General features: G+C 32.9%; 1 protein-coding gene across 1 annotated transcript; it reads right to left on the bottom strand.

Moving 5' to 3' along the window:
• Nucleotides 1–204: 204 nt before the first annotated feature.
• LOC107887191 (probable inactive receptor kinase At1g48480) lies at nucleotides 205–3,451 on the bottom strand. The gene is made up of 2 exons (XM_016811356.2): nucleotides 1,708–3,451; nucleotides 205–1,132 (listed from the first exon to the last, which is right to left on the bottom strand). Exons 1-2 carry the CDS (start codon nucleotides 3,077–3,079, stop codon nucleotides 537–539), a joined length of 1,968 nt encoding a protein of 655 aa, XP_016666845.2. The 5' UTR covers nucleotides 3,080–3,451; the 3' UTR covers nucleotides 205–536.
• Nucleotides 3,452–10,887: the final 7,436 nt, after the last annotated feature.

The following is a 10,887-nucleotide window of genomic DNA, read 5'->3' as shown; positions in this document are numbered from 1 at the left end:
TTTCAAAGATTCCTTACTAAAAAGTTTTAGCAATGCCAGCGAGTGAAATTATTATGTTACTGAAATTTTGTTATTTGTTAGAAGACATCACACCAAAGCTAACATTTTAAAGCAACTAAAACAGCCTGGTATTCAACATATAAAAAGAAAGCTGCAAAAGCAAAAGCAAAAGTAATAATTACAGCTACCAATATCCACCCAACATGAACCAAATAGAACAGATTTCCACCTCAAAGTATAAATGAAAAAAAAAAATACAATCCAACGACCAATGGAGAATTAGAGGGATAGAAGAAAAAAAGAAAATGACAATGACAATGGGCGCCTAGTAAGGAATATGAGACCGGGAGAGAGTCAAGCATACAACAAGGCCTAAGGCCACCAAACTTAACATGCTAATTATGGACATTCAAAGAAAAAAAAAAAAACAGAAAAATGCATTGATAATCCATTTAACCCACTTGCATAATGGTGTATGGTGGTGGCCTGCTTGAGCTAATCAGCTAACTCGTCCAGGGCCATCTTCATTGATCTTATCAGGCAGACTGTGGGATCAGATCGTCTCGCAAACTAGATTGACGTAGCTCCTCGATTCGGCTCCTCACTTGAGACATGGTGGGGCGCTTGTCAGGGTATTGTGCAGCACAATCAACAGCAAGTTGCAAGAGTTGGACCATCTCTTCCTCCACATTCTGATACCTGAGGAGCTCAAGATCAAACACCTCGGAAGTCCATTCTTCACGAACAACAGACTGCACCCACCTCGGGAGGTCAATTCCTTCCTCGTTCAAGATTGAATGGGTGGGGGCTTTCCCAGTCAATAACTCCAAAAGCAACACACCAAAGCTATAAACATCAGCCTTTTGTGATACTTTGCGGGGGTCAGTCACCTCTGGTGCCCGGTACCCCAGCACTCTATTGGGACTGGACGATGAACCTACAATGTTTGCCAGTCCAAAATCCGAAACTCGAGCTTCATAGGATTTAGTGAGGAGGATATTTGAAGATTTTATGTTTCCATGAGAGACATTAGGGCCTTGAGAGTGGAGGTATTCAATTCCACAGGCAGCTCCAAGAGCAATTCCAGACCTAATGTCCCAGTTCAGTGGAGTCCTTCCTGCCCCTTTATTCCCTGCATCCCAAAATTAACAGAGCAATGAAAGAAAAATTAAAATGTAAATACAGCATGAGGATATTTGTTATGATTACAGATTATGATGGAATCTCCAGAAATGGCAGAGAGATAAACGAAACATCAATGCAACATGAGAAGCTCATAACAAGAGAGGTAAATGGCAGAATGAGAAGATCAATGCAACCCCATTCAAATTGATTTTCATGTTTCCATGAAATACCAATGAAGTATTACGCTCTTTTAAGCATTCCTAATTTATCAGTTTTTTTAAAAGAGAACAAATCCATAATCCTCTCAGAGATGATGAAGACATACCAAATGAATCTTCAGGTAGATACAGTGATGACATTCAATAAATAGTGTTACAATTAAAATAGTACAGATTATGATAAACTTCTAAAGGATCCAAAGCTAAGAGTCAGATGATAACAAATAATGGTAGTAAAAAAAGGAGTGACTGAGACCATCTCCACTCCAGCATCAACAGATGATGAAGAATGGAAATGATAACATAAATCTGAAAAAAGCAAAACAAGAATAAATTATCCAAGAATAGAATGAAATGCTCTCACCATGCAAAAGCGCTGATAAGCTTCCCATGGGCATGTAATCATAAACAAGAAGCTTCTCATCCCTACTAAAATAGTAAGCTCTGAGAGGGACCAAATGCTGATGATCCATAGCTCCAACCCCTTCGATCTTATCCTTAAATTCCCTCTCAGATATAGTGACATCCTTGAGTCTCTTAACAGCCACTGCGTTTCCACCTTCCAACACTGCTTTATATGCTGTTCCAAACGTGCCTTTACCTAAAACCTCTGCAGAAGCTCTCAACAAATCCTCCAAATCAAACACTCGCGTTGCATTCCCAAAGAAGACCAACTTCTTAGCTCCGGTCCCACTGTTTTCCGCCGCTTTGGCTCCACCACCCACCATTGCTGCTACTGCCGCCGCTGCCACTGAATACCCATTCCCATTCCCATTCGCATATCCACCATTCTCCATTTCCCCACCTGATTTCTCCCCAGGAATCTCCATTTCTTGATTCTTAAGCGAAGTGATGTCAATTGACCTCGATTGCTTGCTACTCTTCTTTCTACATAAAATCATTAAAATCACAACAATCAGAAGAAATCCGAGCACAGATCCAATAACAATACCTGCAATTGCACCCCCAGACAACTTGCTCTTCTTCTTTTTCTCTGGTTTATTCTCATTCGTTGGATTGGCGGGCTCACTTGTATTCCCAGGAGCAGCAGTAGCAGTGGCAGGGCAAGCCTTGTCAAGTGGTTTCCCACAAAGCAAATTCCCCAGAAAAGCATCGGACCCATATTTCTGTAACCCCTTGGGGATTGAGCCGTTCAACAAATTATTTGACACATTAAATTGGCCAAGGTTTTGCAAAGAACCCAACTCAGGTACCGACCCAGAAAGACTATTGCTGTCAAGAAGCAAAGTTCTCAACCTCGTCAAATTGTTGAACCCAACAGAGACTTCCCCAGAAAAGTTGTTCCCAGAAAGACTTAGCCTCACTAAATCATGAAGACCAAACAGGAATTCCGGTATCTCACCCGAAAAATGGTTTCCCTGCAAGTAAAGGTTTCGGAGGTTTTGACAGAGAGCAAGATCCGAAGGGAGTGGTCCAGTTAACGAGTTAAGACGTAGACTGAGGGTGCGCAGCTGAGTCAAGTTCCCGAAAATGCCAGTCGGAATTTGGCCAGAGAGAGCAACACCAGGTAGTCTAAGCACTGTGACGCGGTTCCGCTCGCACGTAACCCCAGCCCACGAGCATGGACTCTGGTTCGAGACGTTCCATAAGAGGGTTCTGCCTCCGACTGAGGAACGAAGGCTCAAAAGAGAAGCTCTGTCGGTGACAAGATCTGGTTTGGCCACCTGCAGTAGGAGTGAAGAAAGAATGGCAATGAAAAAAAACTGGGTGAGCATTTTGGGTGATGGCGAAGACAAGGAGAACAAGGATAGGAATATAATAGGATAATGTGGGTGGGATACTGATCTGAAACAGCTTTCTTTTCTCCCTTTTCGGCCTAGATTGGAGGCATTGCAAGAAGAAAAGAAAAAGTGTTAATGAGAGAGCATTTTTTCTGTGTTGATAGGTAAAGAGTGGGTGGGCAGTGATGAGTGCCAAAAAGGAACAAGAAAGAGAGAGAAAGAATAGAGTGAGGCAAACCCTAGCTGTTTTACAGTAAGGATGGCTGCAGCTGGTTCGTCAACCCCGTTTCCCTTTTTTTTCTTTTCTTTTTTGTCTTTCTTAGGTTTTCTTTTATTATTATTAAATACGTAAATTAAAACGTTTTTAGTACAAACAAGAAGCTATTCGTTTTTGGCCTTTTCCTACTGATGCATATTCAGTCTTCGACGCTTTAACTGCTGCAACCCATTAATTATAATTAAAATAGTCACTAATTCCTCTTTATCCACAATTATATCTCGGAATTATTATTATTTTTCATTTCAAGGTAGATGGATGAATGTTATAAAATATGAGTATATTTTTAAGTTAAAATTAGTAAAATATATTTGATTAAATTTAATATTATTATTGGTGTAAGAAAATGTGAATTTGATTGTGTTAGGATGTATTACTTTTTTATTTAAGAGTTAGAGAAAGAATTAAAGATAATTTTAAGCATGATGAAATAAATAAAAAAATATAAATTTTTATGATTATAAAGTGTTTTTTTTTTCAATTTTAGTGATGGATAAAGTGGCGGAAAGTTTTTCCTCTTATCAAATTCAAAGCCTTCTTACTGTACGAAGCATGATTTTGTTGGCAAATAATTGATATGGGAATGTTTGGATGAGATTTTCGGTAATAAAACAATTTTTTTATGTTTAAAAATCTTGTTTTGGGCAGGTAATATTGTGTTATTAATGACAGATAATCTCACTATCACATGTTTTTTAAATAATTTTAGCAAAGTTGTTAATTGCAGTAACTAAAAAGTTGTGAGCATGTTGTTTTTTTTTTAAATGAAAAATTAAAGAGTAGGTTTTCTAAAACAAGTATAATGATTTATTTGGCCTTTTAATGTTATGAAAAATATTTTAGTTTAAGAATTTATATTATTTGTTAAATCATCTTAAAATAGATAGAAATATTATATTTATTAATTTTATTGACATGATATTCACGTGGATGTCATGTTAGCAATTATTTATTTTTTTAAAAATTAAAAAATATTTTTTATAATGTTTTTAAATTTTTTAAAATTAAAAAAATAATTAATTGATAACATGAAATACACGAAAATACCATGTCCATAAAATTAACAAACATAATTTTTCTATCTATTTTAAGGTGATTTGAGAAATGACACAAGTTTAAGGGTTAAAAGAGATAAAAATTTAAATGGAATGCTAAAATATTTTTTTTAAAAGTTGGAGAGTCAAATAAGTCATTATGCCTATAAAAATAACAACTTCATTTGCCTTCTTAATAACTTTGATTAATTTTCATTAAAACCAAAAATGAAAAAAAAATTATAAATCAACTTTGATTAATTATCTATTTAACAAATTTATATTATTTTTATATTAAAAATATTTTACTCTTATATTACATTTTGTTTGTGGCTTATATGTTCTTAGTTTTTAATTTATAATATTATTAGTGAGGTTTTTGTATTATCAATTATTTTGTCTTAATTTTTCCCATTATTTTTATAATCAATTTTCACTTTTAGCATTTTAATAAAAAATTTAACTTCATTTATAATTAAAAATAATTTAATAAAATATACTTTTAAATAATTTTAATTTTCGTCGATTAAATGTCAAAATTTTATATTTTAACCAAATAAATAAAATAAAAATTTACTCTTTATTTAAAAATCCGATCCGACTCGATATTGAATATAATTGAAACCCAGTCAGAAGCCTTAAACTCCATTTACTTCACTGAAAATAGCTTCCAGAAAATAATTTCTGGAAAATGACTTACTTTTCTGGGAAAGCTAATATTTTTCTGATGTTTGGATGAATCTGTGTAAAATATTTTTTGTTGTTTGAAAATTTTAATATTTCATAAAAGTTGTTTTTAATGAAACAAACATACATTTGAGATTATGATAAGTAGTGAATCGATTACAAAGTGATATTAAGGTGAAATTATAATAAATAATAAATCTTCATGATGTTAAGGATTAAATTGTAAACTTTGTAAAATTTATAATTGAAACAAGAGAAGTGATATGTATGAAAATTTTTCATGTGAAATGAGATATTATAATGAATTATTTGATTAAAGTGCTTATATGGTGAAAAATGAATTACATGGCAATAGGGACTAAATTGAAAAACGTACAAAAGTTTAAGTGTGAAACAATTTAATATACGAATAAGGAAATTATTGTAAAAGTTTAACAAATATGTTATGAGATGATGAAATATACATAAAGTATTGTAAAAGTGAAATTGTGGAAAAATATGGAATTTTTATAATAACAATGACTAAACTGTTAAACTTGAGAAAATAAGTGGATGAAATAATAGAAGTGAAATAAATAGAAATTTGATATGTGAAACAATATAGTAAGATAAATTATGTGATTAAAATTCAACAAGAAATAAAATTGATTTAATGTGATTAATTAGTGAATATTGAACTTTTATGACAAAAAAGGACTAAATTAAAATGTTATAAAAGTTTCTATGAAAATATTTGATAAGTGAAGAATGTAGTAGATAATGTAACATCTCAGTGCTTTAACTAGATATTTGGGTCAGATATAGGGGAGTTACAATAAACAGAGCCTTATCATTTTAGAAAATGTTTTACAGAAAAAAAATTTATAAGATATTTTACGAGAATAAATAAATAAATTTAAGTTAACAGAAAAAACGAATATAAAAAAAAAGCTGAAAATATTTTCAGTAAAATTTTATATGTTTGACCGAGGGTTAGATTAAAAAAAAGTAAATAAAATAATATAACCTAAGTTAAATAATAATTCCGTATAATAATTACTATATTTACTACTGTATGTGTAGATGATTGATTAAAGGACTTCCATTAATTCTTTTTATTACTTAAATCTATCTCATTTCTCGCTATTGAGTGAATATCATCTATTGACCTAACTCAATTAGTTAATTATAAAATAAATTATGTAATTACGCGGGTGTGTTTCATCTTTTAACAATAAACCCACATATAAAAAAAAAACTTTTTATTTTTATATGAACTCGAAATAGTATATTGGTTATATAAATTTTTTTACCCATTTTAAAAATTTTATCTAAATGCATGATATAATTTTTTATAAAAAAAGTGTTTATTTTCTATATAAACCGAGACTCTAAAGAAAAATTGAAACAATCCTACATGAAGAACTTGAAATTTTGAAACTTCAAAATTTTATCATTTGTCAATCATGCATTCAATATCTAAAAATTCTTTCTTGAAAATTGTATAAAATTAATAATATAAGAGAATCTCAAGATCTTTCTATCATAATATAAATTGTATAAATCCCAGTCCAAGAGAATTCTGTTGGACATAATTTACATTATAATAATATTGATTTGTCTAAAAAATTATATTTAATTTCTGAAAATTAAGTAAAAATGGGTACTATAAGTAATCAATACCTAAATTTTAGAATAATTTTAAGGTTTTTGCAAGACTACGTTACATATTTGTGGGTTAAGAAATTTCAAATAGAATATACTTTCGGTATAAATTATTTATAGTTTAATTTTTTTTCAAATAATTGTATTTAAGGTTGATTACCTTTGGAATTTGCATTTAATTTAACTTTCCGATGTTGATTTTTTTTAAAATATTTGAATAAATAACAAATTTTGAACGAGAATTATGTTGTGAATGAAACCATGACTATTGAACTACGAAACCAACCCACCATGATTGTTGAACCAGCAAACCAAACCAACCCTCCACCAAAGCCTAGCAATGCTACGCGACAATGAAGACTACCACGGAGATTCACTGATTTTGTCATGTATCACAAGTCAGCAAACGCATAAAGGCCAGAAGAGTACTATAAAAAGATAGAAGAAATGTGACTAGGGCATGCTTATTGTCAATTGGAATTTGTTTCTCTTTTCTCATCTTATTCTCTTGAGAAATACTCTGAATTGTACTGTTGTTTGTATCACTCGAAAAGGAATTTCATCGTAGTCATTCAGCAAATCTGCTTACCTTATTGTCAAAATTGCTAGATTCTATTGCAAGGATATTTGTGCACAACATTGGTGCTTTCATTGACCATCAGCGACGATAGCAGATGGTACTCGACTCAAGCTGTTCGATGAAAATATCAACGTCGTCCAAGAATCCATTCATTGCTCCGTAAAGAAGTTGACGGCCTTACTCAATCTTTCACTTCTCAACACCAGATGCTACAAGAAATTCTGACTCGCCTTCCATCTATATTCATGGATTCCTCATAAAAGAAAGGCTCGCAATTCACATCTCCACCGATCGATTCTTCTTCTATCGGTTCCCATAAACCAATGCCGATTCAATTTACTCGATTCTCTGGTACAAATCTTGATTGATGGGTTTTGAAGGCGGAATGTTATTTCACCTTTTACAATATTCAGGAACAAGATCGGCTTACCATTACTTTGTTTACCTTGACGATGATGCCGCAAAATGGTTTGACTGGATGTACAAAAATAAACAATTATCGGGATGGATTCATTTTACCACAACTCTTGTCAAAAGTTTTCGGTTGTGTGAACTGGTATCATCGAAGGGACAGCTGGCTAAACTGCATCAGACTTCCACTGTTCAAGATTATAGAGCAAGATTTGAGGCTGTTACAAATCGTACTATGTTTTTACCCCTTTATTTTGGGTCTAGTGTCTCATTTCGGGCCTTCGACTCGATATCAAGACAGTTGTCTTGATCTATCAATCGACAGAATTAGAAGACTTCACAGACACTATAACAGCCTAGTTTTAGCTAATCGGAATAGTGGTTTCAGAACAAAAAATTCGACGTCAAAAAATTATTTTTGGTGTTTGTGATTATATATGTGTGAAAATTTTGCAAAATAATTTTATCGTTTGGATGCTTAATTTGAAAAAATGACTAAATTGTGTAAAATGCAAAAGTAGCATGCTATAAGTTAAAAGTGTTTAATTGCTATGATTTATTAAATGAAAGGTCCTTATGTTGATATTAGACCATTGATAGTGGAATTTGTCATAAATGGGCATATATTTAATGTTTTAAATATTATTTAATCAATGTTAATTTAGTAATTAAATAAAACAAATTATATTAAATAAAACAAAAGATGAAAACATGTTCATCTTTGTTTATTTCAACTGAAAATTAGAAAAGAAGAGAGCCAAAAGCTTAGGTTTTCATTCAGCACATTCATAGCTTAATTGAGGTAAGATTTTAGCTCGGTTTTTTATGATTTTCATGTTTTTGAGATCGTTGCTTCGAGTATTAACTAGCCCGTGCCTTAATTTTTGAATTTGTTGATGATTTTATGAAGTGTCATTGTTGAATATATGTGCTTTGTGATGGTTGATGATGAAAAATGGAAGATAAATGATAGATTAATATGTTTTGTTAAGTGATTTTTTAGAGAAAATACAAATTAGGGATTAATTTGTGAAAAAATGAAAATGTGGGGTTAAAAGGTGAATAAATGAAAGATATGGGCTATTAAGGGCATAAAGGTAATTCGACCAAGCATGGGTCTTATATTTTGTGAATTTTATGTATTTATGAAATAGGGACTAAATTGAATAAATGTGAAACTTTAGGGGATAAAGTGTAAAAATGCCCAAATATGTGTTTGTGGATTAAATTGAATAAATCAATGAATAAATGAGTTAATTTTGAATGTATATAGATCAAGAACGAAAGAAATTAGATTTAGATTGGGGGAAATAGAAAGTTGTCGAGTAGTCGATCCGATCCGTTCAGTGTATATAAGAGGTAAGTTCATATGCAAATAGATGTCTTTAAATTGAATTATATGTTTAATTGTCATTGAATTGCTATGAATGTTGAACAAGCAAATACGAGCACAAATCGACGAAGTTTTGATATCCGAAAGTCCTGTACAAGCCTTAGGAATAGTATAGGATACAAATGTCATGACATTAGGTTATCGAGATGTGATTACATGTAAGACCATGTCTGGGACATTGGCATTGTATTGTGATTACGTGTAAGACCATGTCTGGGATATTGGCATCGTTATATGATTTCGTGTAAGACCCTGTCTGGGACAGTGGCATCGATATGTGATAACATGTAAGACCATATCTGGGATATGGCATTGTACGAGCTTTATGTGATTTCCGAGTATCTTTAACGATTCCAAATGGTTCAACGGGTAAAGTCAAGTCGAGAAAGAATGTATGAATGAGTTAAGTGACTCAGGTACGTACGAGATTCATACAAGTATTGAAATGGGAAGTGTTTGATGAATTCAATTATGATATTGAATATGTGTACAATGAGAGAGGTTTGTGAAATTGAATGTGTTTAGCTATGCTTAGCATATTTGAATTGATATACAAATATTCATATGATAACTTTATTTGTATATGGCTTACTAAGCTTTTAAAGCTTACTTTGTGTGTTTATTCCTTATTTTATAGATTATCGAAGCTAGCTCAGACTCGGGGATCGTCAGGAAACATCATCACACTATCGATCAACTTGTTGGTATTTTTGGATGCTTTGTAAATATAGTATGTAACACCCCTAACTAGTATCCGATGTCGGAATAGAGTTACGAGGAATTACCGGATAATGCACCTTATTCACATACATATATGCAATCATAATCAAAATCCATTCATATCAAACACATTGTCCATTGTAAGGTCCTACGAGACTTTAAAACATGCTTAAAAGTGGTTCGGGACTAAATGATAACATTTGTAAAATTTGGGATACTTAGAAAATTTTCAAACATTTAAGGGTCACACGCTCGTGTAAACAGGCCATATGCCTCACACGGTTACCAGACACGCTCGTGTCATAGGCCGTGTGAAAACAGGGCATACATACTGACTTGTACCACACAGCCGGAGACACGCCTGTATGCTATGGCCGTGGGAAAAAATATGGAGGTTACTGACTTGGGTCACACGGCCAGCCACACGCCCATGTGCTAGCCCGTATGCCTAACATGGCCAATAGACATGCCCGTGTATTTAGGCCGTGTCAAAACTGTAGGGTATATTGCCTTAATTCAAAAGGGTACCCTGAGGGACATACGGCCGTGTAACATGACCGTGTGTTACACACGGCTGAGATACACGCCCGTGTGGACAAAAATAGGCCATTTGCAAAGCCAATTTGCCACCCTTCTCTCATGCACACTTAACCATCAACATGATATTATTTCAATACATATATAGGCAGCCAAAACATACCAAAATATGTCATTCCTCAAGCATTAATACATCCATCAAAATGGCTAACACCAATCTCAAAATAACACTAATTCAATACCTTAATATCATACCATACTATGCCAAACTCACAAGGCATACCATTCACACCACATAGTATATAAAAACACATTATATAAGCAAAATTCACATCCCATAACTTTATCATATACAAGCTAAATCACATGGCTATAATTCCATAACACAAAATGTTCCATAGTGACACTAGCCTATACATGCCATATGCCAAATATACAAGGTTTCAAAAGTGCCAACGAAATGATTGATAGTGTGAAGATGTTTCCTGACGATCCCCGAGTCTGAGTTAGCTTTGATAC

This window comes from Gossypium hirsutum, chromosome A03 (assembly GCF_007990345.1).
Source record: "Gossypium hirsutum isolate 1008001.06 chromosome A03, Gossypium_hirsutum_v2.1, whole genome shotgun sequence".
Classification (NCBI taxonomy): domain Eukaryota; kingdom Viridiplantae; phylum Streptophyta; class Magnoliopsida; order Malvales; family Malvaceae; genus Gossypium; species Gossypium hirsutum.
This window is presented reverse-complemented; position numbering and strand designations above follow the sequence as displayed.

What these genes read in the sequence shown, in the direction of transcription:
- LOC107887191 (XM_016811356.2), bottom strand. Translation starts at nt 3,079, where the DNA reads ATGCTCACCCAGTTTTTTTTCATTGCCATTCTTTCTTCACTCCTACTG. An exon ending in CTTATCAGCGCTTTTGCATG is followed by an intron (nt 1,133 to 1,707) that starts GTGAGAGCATTT and finishes TTTGGGATGCAG; the next exon opens with GGAATAAAGGGGCAGGAAGG.